The 17,347-nt window shown below is 41.7% G+C and overlaps 1 protein-coding gene across 9 annotated transcripts in view; it reads left to right on the top strand.

The window, feature by feature from the left end:
* The window catches only part of PIP5K1B (phosphatidylinositol-4-phosphate 5-kinase type 1 beta), a 166,832-nt gene extending 149,708 nt beyond the window's left edge, over nucleotides 1–17,124 (top strand). For 8 of the 9 annotated variants that reach the window (XM_073345199.2, XM_073345193.1, XM_073345200.2 and 5 more), the window contains one exon: nucleotides 16,429–17,123. In XM_073345199.2, the coding sequence (XP_073201300.1) occupies nucleotides 16,429–16,431 (3 nt within the window). In that variant the 3' untranslated portion in view covers nucleotides 16,432–17,123. Of the gene's footprint in view, nucleotides 1–16,428 lie in introns of all 9 variants that reach the window. The other variant, XM_073345202.2, reaches the window with a different exon arrangement.
* Nucleotides 17,125–17,347: the final 223 nt, after the last annotated feature.

The following is a 17,347-nucleotide window of genomic DNA, read 5'->3' as shown; positions in this document are numbered from 1 at the left end:
CCCAAAAAATCCAGTCTAGATGAAACATTTTATTTGGCTTAGAAAACTATAATATGCTTATTTTTAATTATTTGCTTAGCACAAATGCTACTGGACACTTAAACCCCAAAATAAAGACTACAGTCTAAAAGAAAGATGCACAAAAGACAGAACGTGCTGGGAAATCCAGTGGTGGGAATAACTTAGTTTGGATTTAATTAAAGTGATAAACTTTCTCATTATGACTCTCACAGAGGTATGTATTTTAAATGTATTTTTAGATTTATTGAGAGACAGAGTGGGTGAGGTAATATATTTTATTGGACCAACTTTTGTTGGTGAAAGACAAGTTTTCAAGTTTACACAGAGCTCTTCTTCAGGTCTGCAAAAGGTACTCAATGTCATAGCTAAATACAAGGTGGAATAGATTGTTTAGCATAACGAGTTAACATGTTGTAAGTGACCATTCAAGGTGAAGGTAACACATTTCATCTCTTTGCCTCTGGGTGAATATACAAAACTGATTAAAACACTAAATTTATTGATCAGTGTGAATGGCAATGTAACTAAAATCCCTACCCCTTAGAGAAGACTGTGTACACAGCACTCTGCCCCTTAGGCAAAAAGCCTGGACAAATAGGAAGAACTTAAACTGTGCCCTGAAGGTCGTCAACCTTGTCTCCATAACTCTTTTTTTATAGTAGAACAAAAGCTTATGTCACCCAACTGATAAGGGTCTGAGGCCATGTCTATGGTGAAGACACTTGATGCCAGCATAAAATAACCACCTCTGTAGGCGGCAGAAGTTTCTCTCCTGTCGACAGCGCGGGGCATACAAGCACTTACGTCGGCGTACTTATGTCGCTCGGGGGGGGGGGGGTGGTTTGTTCACACCCCTGATTGACATAAATTATGCTGACATAGGCTATAGCGTAGACAACCTTATTCTGCATCTGCCAACTACTTCAAAAGAATCAAACGGATGTCCCAGACCAGCATGTCTTGTGACTTTGGATGCTGGAGGAAGGAAGGATCAGTGACACAGTCTGTATGGAAAAGCCTTTTATATCTGAAGACCTTATTAGATCATCGTGTATATATAGTTTGAAACAATGGTAAATCTGTGATGAAAATAAGGCTTGGGACTGAAGCAGCAGTGATCTAATTTCAGCTTAATTCTGAATTGGGAGATCAGAGTGCACTTCCATTTTCTGTGTTTAGGATCATGGTTAAATGGTTTTCATGGACAAAGCACCAACACTGGTAATTCTAGTCATGCATTTCCTAGGAAAACTAGATGAATCAAAGATGACTACTTTACTTTCAAATAGATTTAAGCATCTGTTGAACATCATCATAAAAGATATTGACATGAGTCAGTCATTAATGGAAAACCTGTTTAAATGTCATTTGACGGTTATCTTAGCAGGCTGGTTAATAATCCTTATCAATGGTTTTGTTGCAAGGCAAGTTTCTAAAACCTTATCTGTTAGATATTCTAATGTATAATACTTTAACTTGCTTCATTTCAATAACTCCATTGCCTTACTCCTCTTGCTTTGAAGTGCTAAGCTTCTTAGGATAAAGACATGACTGATCCTATTTTATTAAGTCCTTAATATTCCCTATGAATCAGGAAAATAGTATAATAAAATGGATTTACTACCTACAGGGGAGGGGGCAGAGTACCTAGCTCTGAACAATATCATGTATAACAAATAATTTAGATGGTCGGGTAAACTTGGGGGTTTTTTGGTAGAAATAAAGAGTTGCAGACAAGAGCTCTTGTTTATTGGGTGTTGTATGAATGGACAAATTATGGAACTGCACTACTTCATCATAGAAACAGGTGCACATAATCCTGCAAATGTCATCTTGACTGTTTTTGCCATCTCCAAGCACAATCGCCAAGCCCTGCAAAGGAGATTTCAGTCCAGAATAGGAGTAATCCAAGCTGTAGGTTTGAGGTGCTGCTTACATGCCATAGAAAAGTAAAGGGGTTTACACAGACAAATGTATAGACCACACCTACCTGAAAACCTCCTACATGGCTTCTGTTGTGAAAGGCCTCCAGAGTATTTCATGAATTTTGTGGGGAAGCCAAAATCAGGACAGAGAACTTCCATTTTACACTGTTTCTTTTGGCCATTTGTTTTCTGGTCTTTTTATATGGGCATCAGCCAGCAGAAATTTATTCATAGCTACTGGACCTGATTCTCATCTAATTTTAAACTGGTGTGGAGTTACTCGCTTCCTGTCTATGCTACTGTGAGATCAGAATTGGGTCTGTTATGTCTAATGTATATTACATGTTGCACTGTGAATGCCTGTGACAAACTACCAATATTGGGGATTGCTAAGGAAGTGTAAACAACGAGGAGTACATGTGGCACCTTAGAGACTAACAAATTTATTTGATCATAAGCTTTCGTGGGCTAAAATCCACTTCATTGGATGCATGCAGTGGAAAATACAGAAGGAAGATTTTATATACACAGAGAACATGAAACAATGGGTGTTGCCATACCCACTATAAAGAGAGTGATCAGTTAAGGTGAGCTATAATCAGAAGGAGAAAAAAAATCTTTTGTAGTGATGATCAGGATGGCCCATTTCCAACAGTTGACAAGAAGGTGTGAGTAACAGTAGGGGGGAAAATAAAAATAGTTTTATTTTGTGTAATGACACATCCACTCCCGGTCTTTATTCAAGCCTAATTTAATGGTGTCCAGTTTGCAAATTAATTCCAATTCAGCAGTTTCTCGTTGGAGTCTGTTTTTGAAGATTTTTTTGTTGTAGTATTGCCACTTTTAGGTCTGTAATCGAGTGACCGGGGAGACTGAAGTGTTCTCTGACTGGTTTTTGAATGTTATAATTCTTGATGTCTGATTTGTGTCCATTTATTCTTTTACATAGAGACTGTCCAGTTTAACCAATGTACATGGCAGAGGGGCATTGCTGGCACATGATGGCATATATCACATTGGTAGATGTGCAGGTGAACGAGCCTCTGATTGTGTGGCTGATGTGATTAGGCCCTATGATGGTGTCCCCTGAATAGATATGTGGACACAGTTGGCAACGGGCTTTGTTGCAAAGATAGGTTCCTGGGTTAGTGTTTTTGTTGTGTGGTGTGTGGTTGCTGGTGGGTATTTGCTTCAGGTTTGGGGGCTGTCTGTAAGCAAGGACTGGCCTGTCTCCCAAGATCTGTGAGAGTGAGGGATCGTCCTTCAGGATAGGTTGTAGATCCTTGATGATGCGCTGGAGAGGTTTTAGTTGGGGGCTAAAAGTGACGGCTAGTGGCGTTCTGCTACTTTCTTTGTTGGGCCTGTCCTTTAGTAGGTGACTTCTGGGTACTCTTCTGGCTCTGTCAATCAGTTTCTTCACTTCAGCAGGTGGGTAAAGGAAGTGAAGTGCCATACTCCTGCAGTCACTTTTCCAGGAAGTCCATTGCCGATCACAGTCCTGGTTAGTTTCACTCGGCATTAGAGGCTGTTGCTTCTTAAACTCTTAAAGCTGGGTAGAAATGCAACAATACTCTCCTGCAGCTGCTGTTCTGAATGTATGACGAGGAGGGAAGGGGAAGACCAGTTTGAAAGCACGTTGATGACAAATAATGTAAAGGTGACCATATTTTCAAAACTGAAAACCAGGAAAACTATGTGATGACATTTTTTCAGGTTGTGAAAGAGACACAGAAAAGGACATTTCCTTTTGTTACTGCCAGGTTCTGACTCAGAGTGGAGGATTTTTTCCACTAGCTTATCATTATGAATTAATTTATCATGAAACATTGAACAAGTGTCATTAACATTCTCTCTGAGCAAAAGAACAACTTTAACAGTGTCTAGATCATTCAGTTTTTCTTTTCACTCCAAACACTAGTCATTACTCTGAAACCTCATTTCACTAGATTGTTCCTGGTAAATAGAGCAAATTCCACATGTATAACAATATTTTATGAACAAATATGTTGTGACTATAAATAAGCCAAATATTTTGATGATTGTAGTGGGGGAAAAACCAGGCATTTCAGGTGTCATAAAAGAAGTTCCTGAGACTCCAGGACATTACATGAAAAATTGGGACATATGATCACTTTAATTGGTGTCCTACTTCACATTAAAATACTTTTGTCAGACTTTACTGTAAAACACTGCTGGTTATTTTATTTTCTTGTTAAACCTTTTTAGTCCAGATACTAAATTAATCAAATGTAGAATTTATTCATAATACATGACTAAGCGTGCTTCATGCAGAATAAGTTCAAGGCAATCTCAGTGGTTTCCAAATATTCAAGTAGTGTAAGAATGGTGGGTTGGTGTCAGATGGCTAAAGAATATGTTTTCAATTAATTAATTTTTGAACTTATAAATCATAAATAAAGACTTTTTAAAATTAAAGACTCCAGAAAAGAGGCATTTGTATGAAATCCATGAATTTTTAATAGCTAATTATACATATTTAAAATATCAGTGTGCTTTTTTCTTATGGAAGATGAAGTTAATTGGTAAAGCAAATAATAGAATGAAGGTAAATTCCCTGCTAAATGTTAAGCATAAACGTATATTTATGATTAACCATAAACAAAGCAACAAAATAAGAGATAAACAACATTCTTATATAACTAAAAATATAGAGAATGAGTGCAACAAAATAGTTTAATCCCTTCTTAAAATATCTTTGTTTCTTCTTTCCTCATCTGATAGGGCCAGTGATACTGAGAGTTTCTATTTGCCAAACATTCTGCATAGTGCAAGTAACACTCTCCATTATCTCTATCTTTGCACAGAACCCATTCTGAGTAGTATAATAATTTCTTTTAGCAATACAACAGTGTCATATAAATGTGGAATTTATTTGGTTTTTATAAATACTGTGCTTTATTGTATATTTTGAAAATAAGGGTAAACCCTTTAGCACGTGAGCTTTATAATAAAACCTCTGGCTAGTTTTTCTAACTAATCATTCATTTTTAACGCTTGTATTGTATACTCAAAACTTTCTCTTGATTAAAATTTGAATATACACAGTGTAGCATTATGCCTTAAATGATGTGTGGAATCAGATACTGTGTACACATAGAATCATAGAACTTGAACGGACCTCAAAGTCACTTAGTCCAGTCCCCTGCATTCAAGACAGGACTAAGTATTATCTAGACCATCCATGACAGGTGTTTGTCCAACCTGCTCTTAAAAATCCCCAAGGATGGAGATTCCATCACCTCCTTAGGCAATTTATTCCAGTACTTAACCACTCTGACCGTTAGGAAGTTTTTCCTAATGTCCAACCTAAACAGCCCTTGCTGCAATTTAAGCCCATTGCTTCTTGTCCTATCCTGAGAGGTTAAGGGTATGTCTACACTACAAAATTAGGTCGATATTATAGAAGTCTATTTTTAGAAATCAATTTTATACAGTCAATTGCATATGTCCACATTAAGCGCATTAGGTTGGCAGAGTGCGTCCTCACTGCTGTGGCTAGCATCGACTTACGGAGCAGTGCACTGTGGGTAGCTATCCCACAGTTCCTGCAGTCTCCGCTGCCCATGGGAATTCTGGGTTAAACTCCCAATGCCTGATGGGGCAAAAACATTGTCAAGGGTGGTTTTGGGTACATGTAGTCAGTCGCCCCTCCCTCCATGAAAGCAACAGCAGACAATCATTTTGTGCCTTTTTTCCATGCAGATGCCATACCACGGCAAGCATGCAGCGCACTCAGCTTAGCTCACCGACAGTGCCGCTGTTGTGTCCTGGGTGCTGCTGGCAGCAGACGGTGCAGTAGGACTGCTAACTGTTGTCCTACACCGCTTCCGCTGCTACTCTGCTCTGCTGCTATTGTCTCAATAGCAAATTTCTCCATGTTGTCTGTCATGGGCTCCCGGATACATGTGTTCTTCCTCAGGAAATGTGTGTGGTGCTAACCGTCATCCTCCACCGCTTCCACTGCAACTCTGCTCTCCTGCTCTCATGAATCCACCTCGCAGGTCCTTCTCGTGACATCCGTCAGCCACCGCTTCCACTGCAACTCTGCTGTCCTGCAGACGCCATACCATGGCAAGCATGGAGCCCTGCTCAGATCACCGCGGCAGTTATGAGCATTGTAAACACCTCGTGCATTATCCTGCAGTATGTGCAGAACCAGAACCTGCAAAAGCAGGTGAGGAGGCGACGGCAGTGTGGTGACGAGAGTGATGAGGACATGGACACAGACTGCTCTCAAAGCACGGGCCCCGGGAATTTGGAAATCCTGGTGGCAATGGGGCAGGCTCATTCCGTGGAACGCTGATTCTGGGCCTGGGAAATGAGCACAGACTGGTAGGACTGCATAATGTTGCAGGTCTGGGATGATTCCCAGTGACTGCGAAACTTTTGCATGCTTAAGGGCATTTTCATGGAACTTTGTGACTTGCGCTTCAGGGCAGGGGAAAGCAAGAATACCAAGATGAGAGCAGCCCTCATGGTTCACAAGCGAGTGGCGATAGCCCTCTGGAAGTTTGCAACGCCAGACAGCTACCAGTCAGTCGGGAATCAATTTGGAATGGGCAAATCTACTGCGGGGGCTGCTGCAATCCAAGTAGCCAATGCAATCACTGAGCTGCTATCAAGGGTAGTGACTCTGGGAAATGTGCAGGTCATAGTGGATAGGTTTGCTGCAATGGGATTCCCTAACTGTGGTGGGGCGATAGAATACATATCCCTATTCTTGGGACCGGACCACCTTGGCAGCCAGTCCATAAACCGCAAGGAGTACTTTTCAGTGGTGCTGCAAGCACTGGTGGATCACAAGGGATGTTTCACTGACATCAACGTGAGGTGGCCGGGAAAGGTACATGATGCTTGCATCTTCAGGAACTCTGGTCTGTTTGAAGAGCTGCAGGACGGGACTTACTTCCCAGACCAGAAAAAGCTGTTGGGGATTTTGAAATCCCTACAGTTATCCTTGGGGACCCAGCCTACCCCTTAATGCCATGGCTCATGAAGCCATACACAGGCAGTCTGGACAGTAGTAAGGAGCTGTTCAACTATAGGCTGAGCAAGTGCAGAATGGTGGTAGAATGTGCATTTGGACGTTTAAAAGCACGCTGGTGCAGTTTACTGACTCGGTTAGACCTCAGCGAAACCAATATTCCCATTGTCATTGCTACTTGTTGTGTGTGCTCCACAATATCTGTGAGAGTAAGGGGTAGACGTTTATGGCAAATCGCCTGGCCACTGATTATGCACAGCCAGACAGCAGGGCTATTAAAAGAGCACAGCAGGGTGCGCTGCGCATCAGAGAAGCTTTGAAAACCAGTTTCATGACTGGCCAGGCTACGGTGTGACAGTTCTGTTTGTTTCTCCTTGATGAAAACCCGCCCCCTTGGTTCACTCTACTTCCCTGTAAGCCAACCGACCTCCCCCCTTCAGTCAACACTTGCAGAGGCAAAAAAGTCATTGTTTCAAAATCATGCATTCTTTATTTATTCATCGCACAAATAGGGGGATAACTGCCAAGGTAACCCAGGAGGGGTGGGGGAAGAGGGAAGCACCGGGTGGGGTGGTGGATGAGGGGAGATGGGAAGGACAAGGCCACACTGCACTTCAAAACTTATTGAATGCCAGCCTTCTGTTGCTTAGGCAGTTCTCTGGGGTGGAGTTGTTGGGTGCCCGAAGGGGGGCCCACCCCTTGCATTCTTGGGCATCTGGGTGAGGAGGCTATGGAACTTGGGGAGGAAGACGGGTGGTTACACAGGGGCTGCAGTGGCGGTCTGTGCTCCTGCTGCCTTTCCTGCAGCTCCACCAGATGCCGGAGATATCAGTTGATCCCCCAGTAGCCTCAGCATTGCATCCCGCCTCCTCTCATCTTGCTCCCGCCTCCTCTCATCTCGCTCGTCCCTTCTGTCCTCGCATTCATTTTCTGCTTTCCTGGACTCTGACATTGTTTGCTTCCACGCATTCTGCTGAGCTCTTTCAGTGCGGGAGGACTGCATGAGCTCAGAGAACATTTCATTGCTAGTGTGTTTCTTTTTTTTGCCACCTTCTCTGCACTTGCCTCTGGGATGGAGATGATAGGGGGAGCATTGAAACAGTTGCAGCTGTGGGAGGGGAAAAAAGGGAGAGTAGTATTTAAAAAGACACATTTTAGAGAACAATGGGGAGACTCTTTCACAGTAAACCAAGCTGTTAACATTACATAGCGCACATGCTTTCGGTACAAGGTCGCATTTTGCATCTTATATTGAGGGCCTGCCGGTTTGGTGTGTGAGATCACACACGCAGCAACAGAATTCGGCTTGCAGGCCACCATGGTAAGCCACAGTCTTTCAGCTTCTTCAACCTTCATAACATGTGGGAATGGTTTCAAACAGCAGCACCCTCCTCTCCCATACCAAGCACCCGTTGGGTTGGCCATTTAAAAGGAGGTGCTGCAGTTTTCATGTTAACGTGCAGCGCAAACCCAACTAAACCCCCTCCCACCCAATTCTCTGGGATGATCACTCTCCTGAGGATAACACAGAGATAAAGAACGGATGATGCTTGAATGCCAGCAAACACTAGGACCATATGCTGCCATGCTTTGTTATGCAATGATTCCAGACTACGTACTACTGGCCTGGCATGGTAAAGTGTCCTACCATGGAGGACAGAATAAGGCTCCATCCCCAGAAACCTTTTGCAGAGGCTTTAGGAGTACCTCCAGGAGAGCTTCTTGGAGATGTCCCTGGAGGATTTCCGCTCCTTCCCCAGACACGTTAACAGACTTTTTTCCAGTAGCTGTACTGGCTGTGAATGCATGGGGAAATTAATCATTAAACATGCTTGCTTTTAAACCATGTATTTATATTTACAAAGGTACATTCACCAGAGGTGCCTTCTCTGGCTTCATGGTCTGGGAACCTGCGTTGGGAAGGTATTGGCTCCAGGGTGATAAACAGTTCCTGGCTGTCGGGGAGAATGGTTTCTCCGCTTGCCTGTTGTGCACTATCCTCATCAGCATCATCTTCCTCATCCCCAAAATCCTCATCCCTGTTGCATAAGACTCCCCCTTTGCAGGTGTCTACAGACAGGGTGGGGTAGTGGTAGGGGCCTCACTTAGAATTGCATGCAACTCATCATTGAAGCGGCATGTCTGGGGCTCTGACCCAGAGCGGCCGTTTGCCTTTTTGGTTTTTTTGTAGGCTTGCCTGAGCTCCTTAATTTTCTTGCGGCACTGCTCCGGGTTCCTGTTGTAGCCTCTGTCCATCATGCCCTTGGAGATTTTTGCAAATATTTTGGCATTTCATCTTTTGGAACGGAGTTCTGATAGCACAGATTCTTCTCCCCATACAGTGATCAGATCCAGTACCTCCCGTTCGGTCCATGCTGGAGCTCTTTTGCGATTCTGGGACTGCATGGTCACTTGTGCTGATGAGCTCGTCACACTGGCCAAACAGGAAATGAAATTCAAAAGTTCCCGGGGCTTTTCCTGTGTACCTGGCTAGTGCATCTGAGTTGAAAGCGCTGTCCAGAGCGGTCACAATGGAGCACTCTGGGATAGCTCCTGGAGGCCAGTACCGTCGAATTGCGTCCACACTACCCCAAATTCAACCCGGCGATGTCGATTTCAGTGCTAATCCTCTCATCGGTGAGGAGTACAGAAATCAATTTTAAGAGCCCTTTAAGTCGACAAAAATGGCTTCGTCTTGTGGACGGGTGCAGGGATAAATCGATCTAATGCTGCTAAATTTGACCTAAATTCGTAGTGTAGACCAGGGCTTAGAAGAACAATTTTTCTCCCTCCTCCTTGTAACAACCTTTTATGTACTTGAAAACTGTTATCATGTCCCCTCTGTCTTCTCCTCTCTAGACTAAACAAACCCAATTTTTCCAATCTTCCCTCATAGGTCATGTTTTCTAGACCTTTAATAGTTTTTGTTGCTCTTCTCTGGACTTTCTCCAATTTGTCCACATCTTTCCTGAAATGTGGGGCCCAGAACTGGACACAATACTCCAGTTGAGGCCTAATCAGCGTGAAGTAGAGTGGAAGAATTACTACTTGTCCCTTGCTTACAGTTCTCCTGCTCATACATCCCAGAATGATGTTCACGTTTTTTTGCAACAGCGTCACACTGTTGACTAATATTTAGCTTGTGGTCCACTATGACCCCCAGATCCCTTTCCGCAGTACTCCTTCCTATGCAGTCATCTCCCATTTTGTATGTGTGCACCTGATTGCTCCTTCCTAAGTGGAGTACTTTACATTTGTCCTTATTGAATTTCATCCTATTTACTTCAGACCATTTCTCCAGTTTGTCCAGATCGTTTTGAATTTTAATCCTATCTTCCAAAGCACTTGCAACCCCTCCCAGCTTGGTATTGTCCACAAACTTTATAAGTGTACTCTCTATGCCATTATCTAAATCATTGATGAAGATATTGAACAGAACCGGACCCAGAACTGATCCCTGTGGGACCCCACTCATTATGCCCTTCCAGCATGACTGAACAACTGATAACTACTCTCTGGGAACGATTTTCCAACCAGTTATGCACCCACCTTATAGTAGCTCCATCTAGGTTGTACTTCCCTAGTTTGTTTATGAGAAGTTCATCCGAGACTATCAAAAACCTTACTAAAGTCAAGATATACATCATCTACTGTTTCCCCCATCCACAAGGCTTGTTACCCTGTCAAAGCTATCAGGTTGGTTTGACACGATTTGTTCTTGACAGATGTATACTGACTTATTTATCACCTTATTATTGTCTAGGCGTTTGCAAATTGATTGCTTAATTATTTGCTCTATTATCTTTCCAGATACGGAAGTTAAGCTGACTGGTCTGTAATTCCCTGGGATGTTCTTATTTCCCTTTTTATAGATGGGCATTATATTTGCCCTTTTCCAGTCTTCTGGAATGTTCCCAGTCTTCCTTGACTTTTCAAAGATAATTGCTAATGGCTCAGATATCTCCTCAGTCAGCTCCTTGAGTATTCTAGGCTGCATTTAATCAGGCCCTGGTGATTTGAAGACATCTAACTTATCTAAGTAATTTTTGACTTATTCTTTCCCTATTTTAGACTCTGATCCTACCTCATTTTCACTGGCATTCACTATTTTAGATGTCCAATTGCCACCAACCTTCTTGGTGAAAACCGAAACGAAGTCGTTAACCACCTCTGCCATTTCCACATTTTCTGTTACTGTCTTTTCCCCCTCATTGAGTAATGGACCTACTCTGTCTTTGGTCTTCCTCTTGCTTCTAATGTATTTGTAGAATGTCTTCTTGTTTCCTTTTCTTTTTGCGAATACAGACTAACAAGGCTGCTACTCTGAAACTTTTTTCCTTTTATATCCCTAGCTAGTGTGATTTTGTTTTGTGCCTTGGCTTTTCTAATTTTGTCCCTATATATTTGTGTTATTTGTTTATATTCATCCTTTGTAGTTTGAATGAGTTTCCACTTTTTGTGGGACTCTTTTTTGAATTTTAGATCAATGAAGATCTCCTGGTTAAGCCAGGGTGGTCTCTTGCCATACTTCCTATCTTTCCTACGCAGTGGGATAGCTTTCTCTTGTGTCCTTAATAATGTCTTTGAAAAACTGCCAACTGTTTCCAATTGTTTTTCCCCTTAGACTTGCTTCCCATGGGATTTTACCTACCGACTCCCCAAGTTTGCTAAAGTCTGCCTTAGAATCATAGAATATCAGGGTTGGAAGGGACCTCAGGAGGTCATCTATCTTGAAATCCATTGGTTTTTATTGTGCTGTTCTTCCTCCTACCATTCCTTAGAATTGTGAACTCTACCATTTCATGATCACTTTCACCCAAGTTGCCTTCCACTTTCAAATTCTCATCCAGTTCTTCCCTATTTGTCACAATCAAACCTAGAACAGCCCCCCCGCTAGTAGCTTTCTCCACATCCAGTCATTGCAGGGATAGTGTATATGTCTATGAACAATATTGTCCAAAGCTCCCCTGTTTATTAAGTGACATTAGCGTCAGTTTTGTGCACAAAGCAGAAGCTCTTTGAACTGAACACAAGCATCTGGAGCCTCCATTTGCAAATGTCTTTGAATCCTAAGGTGTGTTCTGGGGAGGTTGGGTAGTATGGAGTGGGCCCAATCCTGACAAATGAATTGGTGCTGTGGGTGCTTGGTACCTCTGAAGATCAGGCCCAAGGTGTCCAAGGCTCTGAACCCAAAAATGGAGGCCCTCAAAATTAACATCTTTTGAGGGGGGGAAAAAAACAAAACCAAAAACCCCACAATGCTGCCAACTATTGTTGTTGCAATGGCATCTAAAATGAAGTACACGTAGTCTAATATGGTTGAAAGTATTTTTTATCCATTTATTATTACCTCTTCTTAAAAAGGAAAATGTTCATTTTGAAATACACAGGTCCTAATTCTGTCCTTTGAATATGAGTGCATGGCTGCCATTGATTTTTAACTGAAGTTATACCCGGGCATCTGAGAGCAGAGTTTGGCCCACGAGACATATTTTAAGTTTTTAAGGAAGAATATAACCACAGCAAGGCATCCATCTCTCTTTGTATCAAAGTCAGATACAAGAAGAATGTGCTTTACTAAATGCAAATGTACTTCAAGTTACAATTAACACATTAGTGAAGTGAGTCAAGTGCTAGAAAGCCTGTGTAAATTTCACTAAACAATAAATTTTTGGTGCCCTGAGGCTTTTTAATGTGCTGTATGAGGAAATCAATTTACTGAGGAATGAATGCATGCAAAAAATTAATAAAGCACAAAAATATGCTCAAATAATGGAGCACGTTCTAAATCCATTACATAACAAACCCTGGCTACTACAAACTCATTTGATTATCAGTGTTTGGCCCATTGTAGCAGTCGGTCACTTTTGTCTTGTTACGCGTTTCCCATCAAGCATCTCAACTCTGATCGCCATGACCATATTCATTCTTTATCAATATGGGCAGGAAACACTGCTTCTCTGGTTGCCCTCAGTGTCACTCCAACAACTGCGCCGTAGGTATTCCTCAAAGAGAACTAGTTCCTGAACATTGAAGATGGGAGCTTTGCCTGAAATAAGGTGCACAGGGTTGGACCCGGAGTGGGGCATTCCAGACAGCAACTCCCTACAGCCCAATTGCCTTTCTTCTCACTACCATGAGCATCATTTTTGTGACCCAGCACTAATTGTTAGTCTTTAGTCACGTCCAACTACAGTCCTGTCAATCCTTCTCTTTCCGCATTGTAAACTGTGTGCAGCTTTTTTCCTAAATGTTTAGGGCTCAATGGTGACTAGTCTGTTCAGGTTGGGGATGTGAGAAGGAGCAAGAAGGAGCTAGTCACAATTGCAGAGAGTACAGTACAGGAGCCGCTTAAAGCTATGCCAGCAGTGCTATTAGTCTCTGAGAGCTAGGAGAAGTGAGGGCAGGGCCTGAGTTTGAGTGCTGTGGTGAGGGAATGCATACTGTACCCTTTACAAAGAAGTAACAATGGCCATTCAGACCCAGCCACACAGATCAATGGGAAAACTGTGCTTCATTTATCCTGGTCTCATGAAAACATGCTAGCAAAGTGATTGATTTAGCTCTGTCTTCTTGCAAAGCTGATGATTGAAAAAGTTTAAAAAGTCCATTTGTCAGGTTCATTTCACTCAGTCATCAAAATACATTCCTTCTACTCAGTCATCAGTTCCACTTCATCCATCCACCCAAATTCATTCTATTCACCTATTCAGCAGTTTCACTTTATATAGTAAATTGCTTTGCATAGTGAACCCACGTCCCACAAATAGCAGCATAACCTGCCTTGGCCAGGGTGTCATGTCCACACACTGAGGATGATACATGCATCAGTCTATTCACTAAGCAACTGATTAGAAAATCCCTCTTGTACCATTTTCCAGTGTACAACTGGATCACAGTTCTGAAAGTTTGCTGCAGTGGAACATTATGTGGAGCATATGCCTGGTGCCAGATACGTTATTTTAAATGGCATTTTGGGTATGATTTCTATCTGTTGGTTGCCTTTTCCTAAATAAGGTAAGCTATTCAAAATGCCTGAGGAGCTTGCATTTTCCTTCACTGCCAAGGTTAGATTCTTCTCTTGAATTGTTTGAAGGTTAATTAAATATCTTTATCTGGAACTAAAGTTAACAGTGACCTACAAAAGAGTTTAATAAAAATGGGACTTTTGTGTCCTCTGTATGCTTTATTTGGATATACAAAGAAGGTCTGAAAGTGGAGTCTGCATTGGTTTGGGTTTTTTACACTTTAGTGATGTCAATTATGGTCTTCCCTGGTTTTTCTAGAAGTTTGCTGGTGATCCATTTGACCTTGATTTAAGTGCCCAATATAGACACACCTGATCCTACAGAAATATTAAAAATAAAATTTGTGCTATAGAAATTAATTTCTCCAGTAATATTATAGAATAGAGTAATTTGTTATATATTTTTAAATAACTGTCATGTTCATTAGTCATATTATGAGTATAACTCTTGTAGCTTTATTTACATATATATTAATTATTCATGAGGCTTTACAGATCCATAAGAAAACCTACACCTGGAGGAATGTATATTCAATTTATTTTCTATTTTCAAATCTTGGAAGTTTTATAGCTGACTTCAATGAGACCAGGATTTTGCCCCCATGCATTCTAAGGCCCTGATCAGTCCGACAAGGTTATAAATGCTTCGTGTGGTTGGCTGATGCACTTCACTTTCACTGACTTCAGTGATATCCAGGTTGCCCAGTATCTCTCAAGAGCAAATACTGGTTTTATGTATTAAGTATATCAATATTCACAGACATAAATGTACTAGGGATACTATTTTACAGGGGAGAAGATAATACTGTGCATGTGAATTTTAAAAAAAAAAAGAGTATCACTGCAGAACTATACTTCAAGTTACTGAAATGTGAAGATGGAGGGTGTCCTTTTCATTCCAGGCTGCAATCCAGACCAGTGAGAGGTTGTCTCACCACCTGCCCTGCAACCTTGAGTGCCTCACAATGCTTTGTTGTTGTAGCTCCCAACCAGGGCCACTCACAAACAGTCTAACATTGTGTAAGTCACACACAGAGTGTCTGTGTAGAGCTGCAGCCCTGGTCCACCCACTCTGATCCCAGCAGCCTGTCAGCAACACACCAGTCAAACTCTAGCTTCCAAAAGACTTGGTTACTACTTGCAGGGCCAACACAGTCCCAATCGCAAATTTTCCCAAAAATGTGGGTTTTACACTGTCCAGCCCTCTCCTGGACAGTCTGGCTATTAAAAGTCTGTTGTCCTGTAAAGGGTCAATTTTCAACAGTTTGCTACTTTAACTGGAGTTACCAAACAGTTCAGTTTAAACACATTAGTTTAGATTAAAATTAAAACAAGTTTAAGTGAGTACAAGTATAAAGGTATCAAAGTCAGAAATGGTTACAAGACAAATCAAGATAAAATACTTCCTAGTAGCTAAAATTTAACAAGCTAGATTTGGCTCAAGGTAAATCCTTACCACATGTTCCCAGCAACTGTGCTGACCAGAGTCTATGGGGCAGAGGTGAAGGTGGGCCAGTACAGCGTATCGGTCAGAAGTGGCCGCTGGTACAAGGCCATACACAGCTGACATTAAAGTGGTGCCGCAGCAGCGCTTTAACATCGCTGCCCCTTTTGCCTCCCCCAGGTCTGCCGGGGGCGGGGGGGGGGCAAAAGGGGCAGCTGCCACGGAGCCCCAGGCCTTTAAATCGCTGCCGGAGTCCTGGGCAGCACAGGCTGGCCAGCACTGAAGGGCTGGCTGGGGGAGGCTGACTTCCAGACCCGTCCCTTCCATCTGAGGCCCTGCCCCTTCCAGGGGTCCGGAGCCAGACCCCCCTACTGGTAAGACTTTTAAGTTACTTTCACCCCTGTTCAGGGGTCAGAATCTCCCCACAAAGTCAAAGGGCTTGTTCCTTTGTCATCTTAGGTGAAAAAGACCTGGCGGGTCTTTGCACCCTTGTAATGTGTTATCCCTGGATAACACTCCTTCCAGACGTGAGGAAGGATACGTGGAGTCCCATGGTTAAAGAGGTTCAATGTTGTTTGCTAAAATGCATATAGATCTGTTCTTATCCCCCTTCGTTGCCAGAGAATGCCTTCTTGACAGGTGATTAACTTTGATGAAACCTGGCTAGCGGCCTCAGCTTGTCCTTTGTCTTTGAGAAACAAGTTTACCCCTTCCCCAGATGGACTGGTAAACATGGTCATTATCATTTCATTTAATGTTCATAATTCTTCATATGCATTTTGTACATACATTACACAAGAATATTGATGATCAATGTGTTACTAGTTTATAAATGATACCTTGCAAGGCATATTTTGCACAAAGATTATTACAATAATGTGTAGGGTGGAATTACAGGAGTGCTTTTGGTCACAGAGAGAGAAAGATTTTATCCAATTACAGTTTTATAAAGTGCAGAATAAAGAAACAAAACCTCCTAACCTCTTAAATTATTTTCTATTTCCAGTAATAGAGAATAGAAGAAAATCAAAGTAAAAGTGGATAAGACGTGACCATGGTTGATGAAGAGCACTTTCTGCACTCCTGATTTAAAGGGAGGAATTTGCTGAGCCTAACAGACAAAGAGTAATAATCAATGGAACTTATCTCTGAGAAATGTCATGGGAACCTTGAACCATGGAAATGATAGCTAGACTTGACAGATGTGACATGAAACATTCCACACTTTGCTATCATGTGCTGTTGCTTGCTAAACTGTGAAGAACTGCATAAACTGTATTTAAGATGCTTTCTATACTAGTGCCAATCACCTTTTTTGGACCTGAAAGTGATATTTTCCTATTGACTCTCATGATTTCATTTGCATGTATTCAGTGATTGTGTACAAGCAAAATATGTAATCCGCTTTACCTATTTAAAGATCCATCATCAACACAGTGGTAAATAAAATTAATTCCACTTTTTTCTCCCCCAGAATCATAATTACTTAGGTCCATGTTGTTGGAAGTCCAAAATTATTTCAAACAAGGATTAATGTAAATGTCTGCACTTACTTTATGGACAATAGCCTCTAAAGATATTTTCACTGTTTGTTGGTGAAATGAGGGGAAAAAAACTATTTATAACAAGGCCTTATGTTGTGTACATAAATTGTCTTTGAAATGTGTGATTTAGTTTATTGCTTGTAAAAGAGAAATTATATAATTTATTTAGTAAATACTACTGTAAACTATAGTTTTATTGACAGAAATAAAATATTTTGTTCTCAAAACCTATGGTGCATATTTCAAGCTGTTTCTGGTCTATACACTTCCTGTTCTTGCCTTCTGACCCTTTCTAAGAGAATCATTATTTATGCGCTGTGCCAAACAGTACATAACAGGTAATCTGTCCCGTATGCCCTCACATAGAAGAGAAGGTGGAAA

The sequence above is a fragment of the Lepidochelys kempii genome, chromosome 5 (genome assembly GCF_965140285.1).
Source record: "Lepidochelys kempii isolate rLepKem1 chromosome 5, rLepKem1.hap1, whole genome shotgun sequence".
NCBI classification, from domain to species: domain Eukaryota; kingdom Metazoa; phylum Chordata; order Testudines; family Cheloniidae; genus Lepidochelys; species Lepidochelys kempii.
The sequence above is the reverse complement of the archived record's forward strand: the minus strand, read 5'-3'. Positions and strand labels throughout refer to the sequence as shown.